The sequence below is a fragment of the Drosophila yakuba genome, chromosome 3R, assembly GCF_016746365.2.
Source record: "Drosophila yakuba strain Tai18E2 chromosome 3R, Prin_Dyak_Tai18E2_2.1, whole genome shotgun sequence".
NCBI lineage: Eukaryota > Metazoa > Arthropoda > Insecta > Diptera > Drosophilidae > Drosophila > Drosophila yakuba.
Genome location: NC_052530.2, coordinates 3,017,533 through 3,035,282, shown reverse-complemented (window position 1 = coordinate 3,035,282; position 17,750 = coordinate 3,017,533). Strand labels below are relative to the sequence as shown.

The 17,750-nt window shown below is 39.0% G+C and overlaps 1 protein-coding gene across 7 annotated transcripts; it reads left to right on the top strand.

Annotated features, from left to right (window-relative positions):
• The first annotated feature begins 1,559 nt into the window (after positions 1 to 1,559).
• On the top strand, positions 1,560 to 16,440 carry LOC6535321. 7 transcript variants are annotated; one of them, XM_002095941.4, is made up of 11 exons: positions 3,752 to 4,638; positions 6,007 to 6,208; positions 6,511 to 8,820; positions 13,035 to 13,342; positions 13,468 to 13,532; positions 13,596 to 13,667; positions 13,721 to 13,825; positions 14,358 to 14,519; positions 14,587 to 14,736; positions 14,795 to 15,029; positions 15,263 to 16,440. In XM_002095941.4, exons 1-10 carry the CDS (start codon positions 4,264 to 4,266, stop codon positions 14,988 to 14,990), a joined length of 3,945 nt encoding a protein of 1,314 aa, XP_002095977.2. In that variant the 5' UTR covers positions 3,752 to 4,263; the 3' UTR covers positions 14,991 to 15,029; positions 15,263 to 16,440. The 7 variants fall into 7 exon arrangements, with proteins under 7 accessions (XP_039232510.1, XP_015047063.1, XP_039232509.1 ...); XM_039376576.1 differs by lacking the exon at positions 3,752 to 4,638 and adding an exon at positions 1,560 to 1,775 and having other exon boundaries at positions 13,077 to 13,342; positions 14,795 to 16,440; XM_015191577.3 differs by lacking the exon at positions 3,752 to 4,638 and adding an exon at positions 1,561 to 1,775 and having other exon boundaries at positions 14,795 to 16,440.
• Positions 16,441 to 17,750: the final 1,310 nt, after the last annotated feature.

Genomic DNA, 17,750 nt, shown 5'->3' with positions numbered 1-17,750 from the left:
TACCTCATGCCTATATTCCATGAGAAGTCCCGATATATTTCTAATTTTTTCTGCTTTTTGCTTTTTTAAAACCATGTTAATTTTTAAAATTTATTACATTTTTTCGTTGAATAAAAAATTCATTTGTTTTACGTTAAAACATATTACGAACATGGCAACCATAAAATAAACAAAAAAAATATTTTTTTCCACCTTTCTGTTAGTGCGTCTTCCGGGTAAAACGACGTAAAATCATCGATTCTACTGTATATTTGTGTAAAAGATATACAATATTATTCGTCGAAAAGTATGTAACAGGCAGAAGGAAGCGTTTCCGACCAAATAAAGTATATATGTATGTACATATATATATAGCCATGCCCGTCTGTCCGTCCGTCTGTCCAAAGACATTATAATAATATTATTCTAATGTCTTTGGTCTGTCCGTCCGTATGAACGTCGAGATCTCAGGATTTATAAGAGCTAGAAAGTTGAGATTCAGCATACAGACTCCAGAGACATACACGCAACCACGACCACGCCCTCTCTTACGCCCACAAGCCGGCAACACTTTTGATAAATGTTCTCTTCTTCTCTCTTTTTAGGACTACCACTAGCTGAGTAACGGGTATCAGATAGTCAAGGAACTCGACTATAGCGTTCTCTTCTGTTTCGTAGTCGAAACGTGGTAAACTGCAATGATATGTTAGTAGTTACACGCAATTGCATGTATAAAACAAGAGAGAACGCTATAGTCGAGTTCCCCGACTATCTGATACCCGTTACTCAGCTAGTGAAAGTGTGAAGGAGAGTCTTCAACACTGACAGTTTTTGGCAGTTTGTGGGCGTGAGAGTGGGCGTGGCAAAAAGTTTTTTGGCAAACCGATAGAAATTTACAAGACCAATTCAAAAATGAAAAAATATCAAAACATTTTTCAAAAGTGTGGGCGTGGCAGCTTTGCGCGGTTTGTGGGCGTTAGAGTGGGCGTGGTAGAAAGTTTTTTTGCAAATCGATAGAATATTACAAGACCAATACAAAAAAGAAAAAATATCAAAACAGTTTTCAAAAGTTTGGGCGTGGCAGCTTTAGGCGGTTTGTGGGCAAAAAGTTTTTTTGCAAATCGATATAAATTTACAAGACCAATTCAAAAATGAAAATATATTAAATTATTTTTCAAAAGTGTAGGCGTGGCAGTTTTGGGCGGTTTGTGGGCGTTAGAGTGGGCGTGGTAACACTTGCGCTGCGTCTATGTCTCTGGAGTCTGTATGCCTAATCTCAACTTTCTAGCTTTTATAGTTCCTAAGATCTCGACGTTCATACGGACAGACGGACAGACAGACGGACGGACAGACGGACATTGCCAAATCGACTCGACTATTGATCCTGATCAAGAATATATATACTTTATATGGTCGGAAACGCTTCCTTCTGCCTGTTACATACTTTTTAACGAATCTAGTATACCCCGTTACTCTACGAGTAACGGGTATAATTAAAGTTTTTTTGGTATATTATTTTGGCCTAGTGGTATTTTTCCTTGTCAGCAGTGCAGCCACACTGCCAATTATGCTTCTTCAAATTGTAGCGGCATTTTCGACAAAGGAACGTAGATTATTTGCGTCGCTTATCTGCGATAAATAAGAATATTTCCCGAAACATATAGCTTGTAGAAGAGTGCTCCCTGCCGGGATATACATAAGCCATGGAATTCGACGGCGCAGAGAACGGCCTGGGAATGGAATTTGGCGGTCGCGGCGTTCTGCGGGAGATCAACAAAAACGATGGCGGCATTAAGGTAAGCTAATAGCTGGACATAGGGCGTGCCCCGCCTACCGATCTTGTGCGATGTAACAATGTGCAATACACTTTCGGCATCTACAGACAGGCACTGGCATAATGCAGCTCATGCACTTACATATGTGTGTGTGTGGTTATGTACTTTGTACATATGTATGTACATACGTGTGGGCATGCTGCGATCGCAGGCTGTTCTGCTATTTTCTTTATTCGCAATTGTTCATCGTATATATGTTCATAAGATTTGCCATTATTAGCTGTTATTAGCTTTGTGGCAGCTGTCGCGGGCGAGAGTTCTTCAGTCGATCGTCGTCCGCCGGACATTGTCCATTTCAGGTGTTCAGATTGCCCGCTCTGCCATAGCTATCACGAAAATGGGTAATAAGCCGGGCAAGACAAGGAAATCGGGAGCCTCATCCGACAAAATTCCCATAGAGGTGAACGGCGGACGAGGGAATCTGGTATGCCAAAGGAAAAATGAAAATTTACTTATTCTTGGCGTTTACGCTTTCCAGATGTTGCATTTCAAAACAAAAATGTTAATGTGAATCGCTATAAATCGGCGATAAATCTGATGATGCCTAATGTAGTTTAGAGTGCGATAACCAGCCATGGAAGGATTTTGAGTTTGACTTATTGTCATTCAACTCCATCTCCCTTTTGCCAACAACGCTGCTCGTTATAGAGCATCTACAGATGGTTTCCACCATTTTCCACATTTGTCGCCTATTTTTAGTTTATTTTGTAGTTCGCTTTTCCTCAAGGTTTGATTCTTTTTATTTTCCTGAGTTTTAGTTGCCGTATAAGGTTACTATTACACATCTTTAATTCTAGGAACAGCTGGCCCCTCGCATAATATTAAACAACAATTGCACTGTAAACTTACTCATTTGTGCCAACAAATGTCGAAGTACTGTTTTTCTAGCAAATCTACAGACTTATTCAAAACATATTAGTGAAGTTTCTGGGACTTATGTATCTATTATGTTTTACTCCTTTGTGACCAGTCTCAGATTTGGGGTCCCACTCAATGGTTCAACACATACATTGTTTTTGAATTCTCACTGATCCGGGCGCCGTGTGATATCTTGTCACCTGTCGCGCGCTGCCTAGCTAAGGCTAGAGCCAACATCTAACTATTGCAACCTCGTCATGCCCCATCGTGTGGGATTCCGTTTCAATGCTTACATTTTCTCGCCAAACATGCAAAGTCAGCCGTTGGGCAATGTGGAGCACTTCTACGGTTCGAATTGTCTCGACTGGCAGAAAGTGCGCCATGATGCGCAACAATGGATGTGGGATTGCATGTCATTTCGCACCAACCAGGAGTACACTGGAAACAATGTAATGAACATAACCAACATATGTATATATTACACTGACACTAATGGTATTTGCATTTTGCAAATAATACTTCTGCGAAAATCATGAAAAATTGGAAAATAATGCTAAATACAGAACTTTGTATGTGCACCGAGTTACTCCAGCTGACTTTCGATTAACAGTCGGCGGTTGCCCTATTTACGTATTCCCAGTTTTCTGTCCCCTTCTTTAAGTGCTTCGCCTTATTTGCGGTGTCTTGCATTTTCACTGCTGTCTTTCAGTCTGAATTGCGTCTGTGTCGTGTCTTAGTTTTCCACTGCAGTTCAGTCAAAAAGGTTGTCCACGACCTCGTTCGTTCCCAAAATGTTTTTCATATATTGCAGACACAACTGTGGTCTACCCATTGTCTTTTTAAAGCCCATTCTATTTACTCGAGTAAAAGGGTACCTATTCCAATCAAATACAAATGTAATGTTTATATTTAATTGTTGTTAGAAATATTGCTGCCTACAAATTCAGAGTAGCTTATCAAAACAAAATCAAGCCTATGGATGTTTTTAAAAGAATTGTTCTATTTTGGCAACTCAGTTACACGAATCATATAAAAAAGAATTATTCTTTTAAATAATTAGTGACTGTAGCCGTCGTCTAACATCTGAAAAGTATTTGACAGTATTATATAAGGAAGAGATGACCGTGCTGATAAGAGGAGAACGCCGTGAGAGCTAAAATGATCCAAACATATAGAGAACAAATACATCCGGATCGTTATGTGGATGCCATTCAAACTATTCCTTCTCTCATTCGGTGTGTCGATCCCCCGCACTCTCGCCGTGTTCAAAATATTAGTGTATGTGTGACGCTGAGCAGAGCAAAGCAAATTGAAAAAGAAAATATTTTTAAATTGATTTTAAAGGCAGACATGATCGGGAGGCAGTGAAAAACGCGCACAACAGCGGGTCGTGTGAAACCCGGCGGTATTACCCAATATAATGAAATCACTGTAACAATTTTACCGAGTAGGCGAGTCCAATCTGTGTCACAACGGAAAACCCGAAAGAAAAAAAACATTAAAGATCAACCAAGAAATTCTATAGATCCATTAATTCATGAAACCAAGTGTACCGTATCCCGTCTCAGGAGTTAATCGTGTGTAGAGAGGCATGGACTTCCTCGCAAGTATCATCAAAAGGCCAAAAAGCATCGCTACCACTGGCATCACCACCAACCAACCAATGACAATGGAAGCCTTAAAAGCTGATGGTCCCGCTGATAATTACTCTACACCAAGGGATAAAGAAGGACTTTCACTTGTATCCCAGGACCTGGACACGTTAGTACAGTCCGCCTCTGAGAGTCCGCAACTGAAGGAACCGCACTGTAATCTAATTAAGGAACCTATCTCGAACCCACTCCCAGCCCCCGAGGACATCAGTTGTAGTAGAGAAACAATACAGACATTTTTAAGCGAAATAAACTTCAATCTGAACCAAGTTAGTGATAACGAAATGGAGCACTTGCAAGCCATGAGCGGCGAGGTATGTCTCAAGAAAACTAGGATTATCTTTAGGTATAGTAGTATACATATGTTTTAATGTGCATCCCTGCATGGGGTATTCTGGTATTATACAAACTGCATAAATAAGATGCATTATGCAGTCCCATTTGGTTTCGTAAACTTATTACGTCGCAGACAAAATTTTTATTATTTAAGATGGCGTTGTATCTAGCCATTTGTTTTTGGGTTAATATTTCACTAGAAATGTGCGCATTGCCAAAAAATTAAGACATTTTAATTGTCTACTTAATGTATTTACGAATTGCCAACCGCGGAAAACGTGGCCTTTTTATACCCGTTACTTGTAGAGTAAAAGGGTATACTAGATTCGTTGAAAAGTATGTAACAGGCAGAAGAAAGCGTTTCCGACCATATAAAGTATACATATTCTTGATCAGGATCAATAGCCGAGTCGATCTGGCCATGTCCGCCTGTCCGTCCGTATGAACGTCGAGATCTCAGGAACTTCAAAATCTAGAAAGTTGAGATTAAGCATACAGACTCCAGAGAACATAGAAACAGCGCAAGTTTGTCGATTCATGTTGCCACGCGCACTCTAACGCCCATAAACCGACAAAAACTGCCACGCCCACACTTTTGAAAAATACTTTTTCATTTTTGTATTAGTCTTGTAAATTTTTATCCCATTTTTTAGTGTCCCGTCCATTTTCCGGCCCTTTGTTCTCCGATGACGTTGGCCTTGCAGCACCGATTTTACTATAATGTGCGCTAATTAAATTCCGCGTCTAGAACGATGCTCCCAAACATAAATAGACATAAAACATGACCGCCGACCGCATTAATTCCGCAGCATGGGTATTTCTCACTGCACAAAAGCTAACATCGACCCGGTTCCACGTGCATCTCCCCACCTTTTGCTTCTCAATCCGTTTCCTTGCCTCTTCCCATATACCCGATTTATGTACGTCTCGTTTGACTTTTTAATTAATGACATTTGCTTGCCGACTGACCTTTCAAAAATATGATTTTTTTTGAGAGAATGGAAAGTATCCATTCGATCTACAGATGAAACTCAGATCATAATTTCATAAAAATGTATTCCTCTAACTATTAGAGGCATTATGCCGGACCTATTTCTTTCGATAAAGTCTTGGCAAAGATTTCCCACGTTCTGCCGAAATGCGCTTTCTATTAACAGCGTCGTTTGTATAATGTGTCATCTTTAAAACCCAACCCCATCATCGGTTGTTTACGTTATTCATCTGGCAGTTGTTTGGATTATGCCTATTTTTCTCGAAGAAATTATTTCTTTAAAACTATTTAAATTATAATCGTGATGCCCACCTTGTAAATTATGTTCTTACATTTCGCATCTCTCGTTTGGTAGCTGAGTCCACTGGCGGTGAAGCCCAGTCCCAAGCCGACGAGCATGGAGCAACAGAAGGCAATGGCTGCAGCTCTGGGACATCAGGCGGCAGTAGCCGGTAGCCTTCAGCTAGACGCAGTTAAGGTTCCAAAATTTGGAGGTCTTCCCGAGTTCGATGAAATGCAAATACCGGAACTGGCTCCTTTAAGTACCGATATAGACAGTGAGTAAAACTAGTTTGTGTAACACAGAAATCTCTTCAGGTGGAAATAATATATTATATAATGTACGTAAGAATTCCATACGAAAGAGCGCAATGTTTTCTACCATTTGAATACCAGCATTTATTCATAGGAAAGGTCATAGCTTGGGAAAAGAAAACATTTCCAGGTTTATAGATAGATTTCAGAGTCGGTCTTGTTATGATTTGTCAAATGTATTTTATAAATAATTTTAATATACTTAAGTACCGAATAATTTTTTAAAAATTAATTAATTAATTTGTCGTCCTTATTCCGCACTTAGCTCAATTGAAATGCAACCATTCGGATTCTGATGTTTTTGTCGAGTGTTTATCGCTTCATAGCGAGCGCTATACAGGAGATCGATCGGAGCTAGAGGCCTATTCAAGTGCCCTTAATGATGTTTTGGAGCAGCAGCTGTCTATGACCTCAGCTTCTACACTGGAAGCTGATTTTAAAGATCCTTTGGCGGTTAGCCAGCACAACAACGTCAGCTATGAAGCCATGGATGTGGATGACATAAACGAAACTATGGAAATGTTAAAGGACGTTTTGGACCCGGAAGACCATCAGCTTATGCAAACGCATATTCTCAGCGTATCGCAGCCTAAAACGGAGACTATTTCGGTGCAGTATAATCAAAATCAGGAGCAAAAGAGAATAGAACAAGACCAGTTAGCTAAATACCCGGAATCGAATAGTGATGCAACGAAGCCATCATTATTAGAATCAGTATTCCCTGATCAGCCTGTTACACCATTACTTGAACCGAATCTTAACTTAACTGCCTTAGACTACACGAAAGAGCTAGCTAAGCATCGTGATGAAAACCAAAAGGATACAAAAGATGAACCTCAGAAAGAGGACCACCAACCGATTTGTAGTGCGCAGATGGAGAACGCAAATTCTGAGGAGCCCTTAAATCTCAATGAGGCTACAGAACCCTCCACATATCCAGCAAAAACTCCAAAATGTCTTAATCAAGATATGCCATTTGCAGTGGCAGTAGAATCAATGGAAAAAACATTCACTCCCATCAGCCATGAGCAAAATGCGTCCCCAGCTATGGAGGCAACTGAAGACAGGACTGTGACGGAGCTTGAGCACATGGAAGTGGATGACTTTATGAGAGTGAGTGAGGCTATAGTGCTTACCTCATCTCGGCAGGAGCAGGTTAATGCTCATTCACCCGTTTCAAGAAAATCTTGTTTAAACCTCTGCGGGAAAAATGATATGGACTTTCAAGATAATAAAATGGATCATAAAACTGCAGGCCTGGAAAGTCAATTGAAGATGACTGAAATAGAGCTACCAGCAGCACAGATATCGACGCCCATACCGACACTTCAAACCAGAAGCAAGGAACTGCCCTTTTCTCCGCCCATACCTACACATCGCCCAAAGGCAGCGGAAGAACTAGAGTTCCGGACTCTGAGGGAGTTGCCCTTGCCTGATGATGTTCCGTCGGGAGGGAAGGTGGGAGTAAAGCAGATTTCACACGGCCGCGCGCCCTTTGTGGCAGTCACACCAACGCAGCTGCGATCCACGACACATAATTCTTTGGATCTAGATGGAAAAACAACCTCTGCAATCTCTCCAGAACCCACTTCGCCTAGTTTCCCTATCAGAGGACCCGCTGAAACACAATCCCATTTTCCACGCTCACCCCGTGCTCCGCTCGAGCAAAAAGACATGCCCTATTTGGAAGAAGCTGTGGTAGAACCTTCTTCAGATCGCAACCAAAGCGTCTTCGGAGCTGGTGTCATCGAAAAGTCCGCAATTGTCTTTCAGTTGACACAACCGAGTCCACAGAAGCAGAACCTCAACGAAACCTTACCCATGAGTGAGATGTCTCCCACTTCCTCAAATATGGCATTTGACAGCGAAAACATTTCGGAGAACAAGCCACAAAACGATACAGACACATTCGCCGTAAGTGTGGGATCGGTCGATAATAAACAGCGCCGTACTTTCTCGGTGATTCAGTCTCCGACGGAAGAGGAGGAGTCCAAATCGCGTAGGATTTTCTGCATGGAAAAGGAGAACCCACGCCACACCTTCTGCATTCAGCATAAGGCTTCTCCAGCAGTGGGGGCCACCGAAGATACCGGGGCTGATGACGTTATGGATGTAGATGTCTCCATGAGGGCATATGATGTAGCCGTATTGAAGTCGCCTCAGCAAACTTGGAAGGAACCTCAAGCACCAATTTCAAATTCACCGCCTATTCCTTCCCACCAACATTTAAAGAGACCCCCTATCCATGAGACGAATTCCCCGGTGTCACCCTTGCGTAATGGTACCGTTGCGTTGGAGGAGCAGGCTCTTTCCGCCAAAGAGCAAGCCACGCTAAGCGCCAGTGATGAGAAGGACGATGTTTTCTTAGAACACTTTGGCGCCATTTCGCCAGTTTCGGATGACATGTTCAAGACCATAAGTGGTTCCAACAATCAAGAAAAGATTAGGGTCAATGCTAATAGGGAAATCGAAGGAAAACCCGCTCCTGCGTTGAGCAAACAGAGGGGTGGTGCACCTGGCGAGCTGGAGGCGATCATTGATGCCGAATTCCACGACGGCGCCAGCAACCAAAACCGTAAGTCGATGACCGCTTTTATTGTTTGTAAGGAATATGCCATTACATGTCAAACTTTTTTAACTGCTGTTAGCTGTTTTCATTCATATATTCATGTATATATTTTGTCAATGTTACCGCAAGTTTGAACACCCTTTCCCTTCCAAAGTTGTACAGTACTTTGGTGTTGATTCTATAGGCAGTTATGAAATATACACGTATGTATATACCCTTTGCAGTGGCACTTACAATTTTTTTTTAATTATGTATGAGTATTAATATCATTTAAATCTCACGACTAAATACCATATTTTCAAAGCTTTTCGGATGAAACATACATACACTGGTAGGCACAATTATTTTGACAAAATGTTGTTTCGTGTTTCTCAGTACTCTTTGATCAGCTTGAACTAAAATTCTTGCTATTTTATTTATATGCTATTTATCAACTTTTGCGCACTATTTGAACGCTGCTGATCAAAGAGTACTGAGGAACACGAAAGAACATTTCGTCAAAATAATTGTGCCTACCAGTGTATGCTCATTATCAAAAATTGTTATTATTTGGTAATATTATATTTTTACTCGTAGAGTAAAAGGGAAAAAAGAGAACGCTATAGTCGAGTTCCCCGACTATCTGATACCCGTTACTCTGCTGGTGGAAGTGCGAAGGAGAAACTTCAGCACTGACAGTTTTTGGCGGTTTGTGGGCGTTAGAGTGGGCGTGGCAAAAAGTTTTTTGGCATATCGATAGAAATTTACAAGTCTAATAAAAAATTAAAATATATCAAAACATTTTTCAAAAGTGTGGGCGTGGCAGCTTTGGGCGGTTTGTGGGCGTTAGAGTAGGCGTGGCAAAAAGTTTTTTTTGAAAATCGATAGAAATTTACAAAACCAATACAAAAATGAAAAAATTATCAAATTATTTTTCAAAAGTGTGGGCGTGGCAGTTTTTGTCGGTTTGTGAGCGTTAGAGTGGGCGTGGCAACATGAATCGACAAACTTGCGCTGTTTCTATGTCTTTGGAGTCTGTATGCTTAATCTCAACTTTCTAGCTTTTGTAGTTCCTGAGAGCTCGACGTTCATACGGACGGACAGACGGACGGACAGACGGACATGGCCAGATCGACTCGGCTACTGATCCTGATCAAGAATATATATACTCATTTTTGCATTGGTCTTGTAAATTTCTATCGATTTGCAAAAAAACTTTTTGCCACGCCCACTCTAACGCCCACAAACCGCCCAAAGCTGCCACGCCCACACTTTTGAAAAATGTTTTGATATTTTTTCATTTTTGTATTAGTCTTGTAAACTTCTATCTATTTGCCAAAAAACTTTTGGCCACGCCCTCTCTAACGCCCACAAACCGCCAAAAACTGTCCTTCGCACTTACACTAGCTGAGTAACGGGTATCAGATAGTCGGGGAACTCGACTATAGCGTTCTCTCTTGTTTTATTTTTAATGGCTTTGTCGAGTTCCGAAACTGATTTTTTCCTTGTTTTGTTTGCATGCTCTTATGCTGTTTTCTGATGAAACGTACGGCTCGTTGTTTTTATTTTGCCGCTCTCCTTAATTGGTACTTTCATTTCTCTCTGACATCTCTCTTAATTCCACAGCTATCTGTGTCTCTTCTGACGCCCTAATCTGCAAGAGCGAAATGTAAGAAGAAGAACTTCTATAATTGTGAAGTCACTTTGTTTAATTGAAGAAACACTGTCAGTTTATTATCGTTTATTAACTTCTTTTCGCAAAATATTTTTTGATCAGTATAAAATTTTAAATAGGCAAAACAGTGGCGCCTAAAAGTATCGTTATCGCTGACTTGGAACACTATCTCTAAAGCTAAAACAACCCTACATTGGAGCAACAGCTTAGATGAGAGACTTCCTTTTTTTGCTCTCTTAATTGACAGAAATTGCAGCAGAGCACAGTGTTGAGTCGCTAAAAAATCTTTGTGTTTAAAAGATAAACATATAAAACGATAAAAATATAAATATTTTTTTCAAAGGCTGTTTTTGTCAAATCGACTTAAGTTTACAATACTACAATAAAATTTTTAATTTTTAAAATGTATATTTTTTAAGAAACAATTCGTAGGAAATTAAACATTACAGTGCATTATTGCTATTAGTCAGTTAATAAGTTTCTAGTATCAACGTCTTACTGTTATCTGCCGTCTCCAACTGTTCACACACACTCGAGAGCATGGTATTTAGCTGAGAACTCTCCGTGTTTCATAGTCCCCGTCCCGAAAACGTTGAAGTAGAGCGAAAGAGACAGTCTGTGGTGGCAGTTCGATTCGATGGTAATGGATAGAGGGGGTGGGCATAACTCCAAACAGACAACGTGTACACAGCGCTAGCGCTCCCTGTCTCCCACCTACTCTCTTTGCGCATTTGCTGACTGCTGAATACGGTTCCGCTGTCTCACACTCCAGTCAGAATTCAGACTCGTTCGTTCGCTCGCGTGCGTGCGCTGAGTTTCTTATTGGACTCATAGAGAGAAATGTAAGCAACAAGAAATTCCATTTCAGTTAGTTTCCTACATCTGACGTCGCTTTATCCATCGGTACCGTCCTGCTGTTAAATCTTGGTTTTGCCAGGCTGCTAAATAGGAAAATGTAACTTTTAAAAATGCAAAACTAGCATTTTTTGTTTGTTTACTAAGGCTCACGAGGTTCTCTTTTAAAATAGACCCGCAAGAAGGACTAGAAAAAGAAAATGTAACTAGCAGCTGTGCTACAGAAAAACAACAAATAGGCATAAATAATGCCAGAAGACAGGTCTCTGAATCGCTTAGGAAAAATAGTATGTGAGAGTGAGAGCGTGAAACTTCATTGTGCGGTTATACATATATGTACATATGTACGTGTGGGTGTTATTCGGGTGCCTTGTGGTCACCGTTATTATGTGAGAATCTTAAAAGTGCAAACCTTGCAAGACAGGCAATGAAAATGCAGCGCAGTGAATGGCCGCTCTTTCTCTCTTTCGCTTCTTCGCTCTTTAAGTATACGCTTCTGTTCTCCTTCACTCAACCCACTTTCGGAAACCATTGTCGATTGCATAAAATGACTCAGAAGTCGTCGTTGGCCTTTGTTTTGTTTTGGTTCGGTGTTTTGTAAACTTAGATATGCACAAAACCCGAGCTAGTGAGCGGCCTTAATGGTGACCTAAACATAATATCTGGGTCTGCCTGGGGTTGTCACTACCGCTGGGCTTAGCATTTGTTTATGTGTTCCCCCTTTTATTTCCAAATGCACTGAGAAAAAGGGGTTTCTTCTTGGTTTGTACCCGTTTTATTTGAGTTCTTAAGATTTCAATGATTTCAAATTAAATCCTTTCATTCTTAAGTTTGCTGGGATTGTTGGCTCCAAGAAAGCCTAACGCTTAAACAGATCGCTTTCCCTAAAAATTTCTCAAATTCCTTCGTGTGTTCTGTAAAAGTAACCATGCTGCTTCTATGCAAAACAGACACACCTCAATTTCGTGCCTGGGTTTGGTGTTCAGGGGGCTGAATAAGGAGGGTCTTGAGTCATACATACCATATCTTATTTTATTTTTTCAACGAGTCAAACAGAACGAAATTGTTTTTAAAACAGTTTAAATCAAGCCGGTAAAGGGAAGGAGTAGAATTATTTGGGATAAACAAAAAAAATAATTATGCATAGATTTCTTTAAAAAATTAACATTTACATATCTCCTGAATTATGCTTATACTTGATTATTTCATTTAAAAAAGCTTATTATAGTTATATATATCTTTGAGCAAAACTAATATTGATTTAAGCCAAGCATGTGTCATATCATATGAATTGTATTAATGGTAGTATAATTAGTCCATTGAAGAAATAGGAATGACACTAGTTTCAGCTGTAAATTGGAGATATTGCATTAAAAAAATATAAAGATGAATTTACGAGCATGATACAATAAACGTATACCCAATCCGTTGTATCATATAGCTCAATTTCCAGATTGGGATTTAGGGGGCGTATTACCTTCCCGCTTTTGATTTGGTTTTATGTGGCATAATCTTTGCTTAAATGGTAGAATTTCGAATATAGGGAAAGGTCAAGGGGAAACCCCTTGACGTTGACATTAATTTAAATATAATCTTAAAAACAGCCGGCGCTTGGGACTAACTACTAAATGTCTTTTTTTTCTTCTTTTCTCACAAAACACAAAAATGCACGCGCATGTACTCATGTAAACATAACCATATAAACCAACAGTAATACTGAAATCATCAGATTTTGATTATTTGTACACGAAAGGCAGCAATAATGCGCCTATCGACCGCAGTTCGCTGCTGCTGAAGTTTGATCCCCTCCTTGGAGCCCCTGTTCCCGTTAATCATCCGAATCAGCAGGAGCAGGCGCTGCAGAATATTCTTGGTTCGAACCAGTATCAAAACCGTGTTCTGAGCCCAACATTGGAGGAGCACGAAACAAGTGACGGGAACCAGTCTTTTGGATTAATATCGAGTTGCAAAGATATATCAGTGAAATGGGATTGTAAGCCACCTGTGGATACGTCAAAAGTAAGCTATACACCTTCTGTTTGCGAGTAAACTATAACAGAATTCTCCATGCACAAAGTTAAAATAGTATTATTATTTAATGTCATTTTATTATTACGACTAATATTTACGATTTATTTTCACAGAAGCATGTTAAAATGAGTGTAGACGTCATTGATAACGATTGCAACAAAACCTTCGATAATTTCAAGTAAGTAATAGGTGAATCAGTTTGTGTGTGCAATGTTACTACTAATGCTTTCTTTACATTTAGCGCTAATACGGAGGACAAAACGCACAACTACAACAACATGGATGAACTGGAGAAGAAAATCAAAAATGAAGTGTAAGTAGACCTTATTTACAATAGATGCCAACTAATTTTGTGTTACGATTTAGAACGAGGTCCGAAGACATTGAAAAGAAGCTCAAAGAGGGAGAGCAGCGCGAGGAAGCACTGATCAAGCGTATTACAGAAAAGGACAAAACAAATGCAAAACTAAAGTAAGCCTCCTTGCTATTTGTTTTATGACGAAGGTGATTTTTTAGTTTCTGTAACCTGTAACCTGGATCAACACCACTAGTTGAGCGCTGACGCGACCGGTTCTATTAGCAAAGGAAACCCCGTATCATAGATCTTAAAGGGTTATCTTGTACGCCTTATAATAGGTAGAAAAAAACCGTGGCATTTCATTTTTAAGTTTTTTTTTTTTTTATTTGCCAATACCACAAAAAGATTTAAACGGATTACTATTTGAACAGGTATAATAAGAAAAGACGATATCATTTATTTTGTGTAAACAATCATCAATAGTTTTTTCAAATGTCAAATCAGGAATTGGCATTCGGTAGTCTAGTCACTTGACTATGGCGTTCTTTCTGTTTATAATTTTTTAAATGAATCAAACTTATTGTTTTCATAAGGGCATGTTAATTATTTATTTTTATCTCAATTTTTGCATACAAACAGCAGGGGTTTGTAAATTTTAACTACCCAGCAGCATTTTTTTTATTTATTTATATTTATATTTTTCAGCGGTGTCATCGAGGCATATGAGAAGGCAATTGCGGAGCTCATTAGTGAGAAGGAGCAGCAGGCGCAGCTCCACGAGCGGCAGTTGCAAGAAGTCCAGGCTGACCGGGACGCCAATTACCATCACTTAACGTCACTGGAGACGACATTTTCCGATCTGCATGTGTAAGCAATATCTGATCAGACTTAGTAAAACTAGTTTGGCATTGAACTTACTGTGGTGGTATTGCAGAAAATATGAAAAAAGCAAAGAGATGACCTCGCAGCTTAAAAGCAACGAAGAATCGCTTCTGGCGGAGCGGAAGCAGATGATGGACAATCTGCGGTTGCAGGAACAGCGCTACGACAAGATGAAAAACCATGCCATGCAGCAGCTGGAAATGTGAGCGATTATATTCTTATTAAAAGTATCCTACTGACAATTATTTTCCCCGACGTAGTGCAAACAAAAAGCTGGACACCTACGCGAGGGAGCATGCCGACGAAACGAAAAAACTTAAAGCTTTACTTAAGAAGGAGGAGATTTCTCGGGTTTCGATGACGGAGCAGCTGCAACAAAAATCACGCGAAAACGCCGATCTGCTCAAGATCTGCGAAGAGCTTATCTATGGCAAGGGACAAGGTGGTAGTAGTTAAACCCAACTCGCGGATTGCCCGGAATGTAATTTATATGTGGTAAAATCGAACGCACCCTCATCACAACACTCATTTGGCTCCCCTTGGCTTTCTCGCTAGCAGCATGTCCGTAAATCAGTTACTGCACCACAATCGTCGTCATCTCCACTAGGTTGCGTAGTCTTCACTGATTTAGAAAATGCATATGCACAATTGTATAATTTGCCAACTCTATTTATGTTGAATTTCAAGATTTACACCTAACGTTTCGTCGCATATTATATGTTTTCTAGATTTTTAGTTGACCCGAAAACACTCACACAAATCGCAGGCAATTGTTCCATTTGAGTTCCGCTCGTCTTACGGGTCTAGTTGCCCGGCATATGTTGCTATTTCTGTATCGTATCGAACCTGCCTCCTGATTTACGTTCTATGATATTACTTGGCGGTGAACTGTGCCGGAAAACTGGTGTTTAGCAATTGGGCAGAGAAGCAGAATGCTAGTGTGCAGCGGCAGCTAAATAAACAGGCAAATGAAAATTGTAAGGAACTGCGTTCGCTTGAGGCGCGCTTTTATAATATGTTTAAAAGTACACTTAGTTTATTAAATGAAAAATTTGTAATAGTTGTACTAAAAATATCTCCGTAATACATACTAGTACTAAAACAAGAAAGCGTAAAAAACTTAAAGAGAACATTTTAAATATACGAAAAAATTTATTTATGCATAATACAACACATTGGTTTGCTTTGTTCAACATGAAATTCTTAGTTTGACGAAGAAGTTGCCTTACAAAAAAACAGGTAGTGAGACCGAACCGATATGACCCCACATTTTATAAGTTGAGCTCCTTTAGATGTTTCAAGCAAATCTCTTCTTCTAAAGTTTACATTCTATGAAAGTTTGTAATCTACACAACGGTAAAAAAAATTTCACAATGTTTAATTTATCAACAATATTGGAAAAGACAAAAATCGATTTAAACATCGATAGTAAGAACACAACCCATCACAACGCCAGTGAACTCGTACAGAAGTTTTAATAAATTGAACTTCCAAGTAAGAAAATTATTGTAATCTAAGAAAAAACATTAACTTGTTTATCACCAAGTGGAAAGTGAAAAAAAACGAACTAGAATTGTATACAAATTTGTACCCAGTCCATGTAATCTGATAAACGCTACTTCATATTAACATCATACATATATTTTTCTAAAGTAGGAACCACGGATGAAACACTTGTGCTTTTAGGGAAAGTTTTCGAGAACAGAACCGGAATAACTGTTGTAGTTTGACATTTGAAAAAGAATGAGTTATATATTAATGCGCTGTAAAAACACAAATACTCGTAGTATTACAACATGCCAGCACATATGAACCTCCGATGTGCTAAGCAAGCATGTGATGTACGTAGAGGTGATTGATTGAGATGCATTCAGTGAATAAAATATTTAATTGCATTAAAACCGAAGTACAGTGGAGTTTGCTTTATTTAAAGCCGTTTAAGTTTTGCATGGTACTAAGAAAACATACAGTGCCAAAGGTGTTTGACGTAGCAAGATTTTGGGGATGAAAATTTGTGGTCTTTGCCAAGAAAACGCTGCGTGTTTGGTATTGTAAAATTAAAAATTAGATTATATTGTTGACATAATCGGCTTGCAAAGCCTTTATCATCGACAAAGTTAATCCGATAAAACTCCATCCAACTTCGAAAAAATACCTTTATATTTATCTTTGTAGGGCCTAAAATGTTTGCCCTATACATATTTATACATACTTTTTTGGGCTAACAAACAAAACATCTTTTTATTGGGTTGCTTTCATGTGTATTTTGAAAACTGCAAAAGAGATACAATTTAAACTAAGAACTCCTTAGCAACAGTAAAAGTATTTTTCAGTTTTTTTAATCCCCCAAATGGCATCTGAGATTTCATACAAATGCTATACTTTAGGTATATAAAAATCGTATGATATTAATATTTAGAATTTATTATTCTAAAATTTATTCAAATAATAATACATTTTGTACTACATTGTTTTATTATCAGACATTTGTCCGTATTCACTTTTAGGCAACTCAGAATTCATTAAATGTTTACCTTTTCATTTGTTTGAGTTCCTGTTCTAAGTTGCCATGGTGGGCAAATAAATGTTTAAACTATTCAAGTCCAATTAATATAAATAAATTTATGTAAATACATAGTTTTTTAAAATAGATCATTTATTCAAATTGACGAAGAGAAATACGTTGATTAGGGACTTTAGTTCTCGACTTAAATAACTTTTAATTTGCAGCGCTAAGGACGTGCTACAAAATTGTTCAGTACCGCAAAAATATCTGCCTAAATTCGTCTCGAACTGATGCATAAAATATCGGTTAGAAAAACAGGAAAAACTGAAGGAAAATCATTAGGCCTACTCCATCAGGCGAAAGCACAAAAATACAGTACAAACCTAAAAGTTCCTGATACTCATTGAAAAAACATAAACCTAAGGGACAATTTTTTATAAAGTCGAGCCGGTCAGCTAATTCAACCGTATCAATACCCTTCGGAAACTTAACAGCGCTGCCCAACATCTGGTTTGTGTATATTTACAAATAATTAAAAACATGTATTTGTAGTTTCTGGTTTCGACATGCAATAAATTCTTGTACAAGTAACCTCCATCCATTAAAGACTACAGCGGGGCAAAATGTGACTACTTGCCTTGAGGCTTTAAAACTAAGTAAAAATCAACTCTTTTGCTCGAGGCACACTGTTTTATTTTGGACCAAAAGGA

Coding starts and splice junctions, on each gene's coding strand:
- LOC6535321 (XM_002095941.4), top strand. CDS start 4,264: ATGGACTTCCTCGCAAGTATCATCAAAAGGCCAAAAAGCATCGCTACC. Junction 13,343..13,467: donor CACCTGTGGATACGTCAAAA/GTAAGCTATACA, acceptor TTATTTTCACAG/AAGCATGTTAAAATGAGTGT. Junction 13,668..13,720: donor AAGAAAATCAAAAATGAAGT/GTAAGTAGACCT, acceptor GTTACGATTTAG/AACGAGGTCCGAAGACATTG.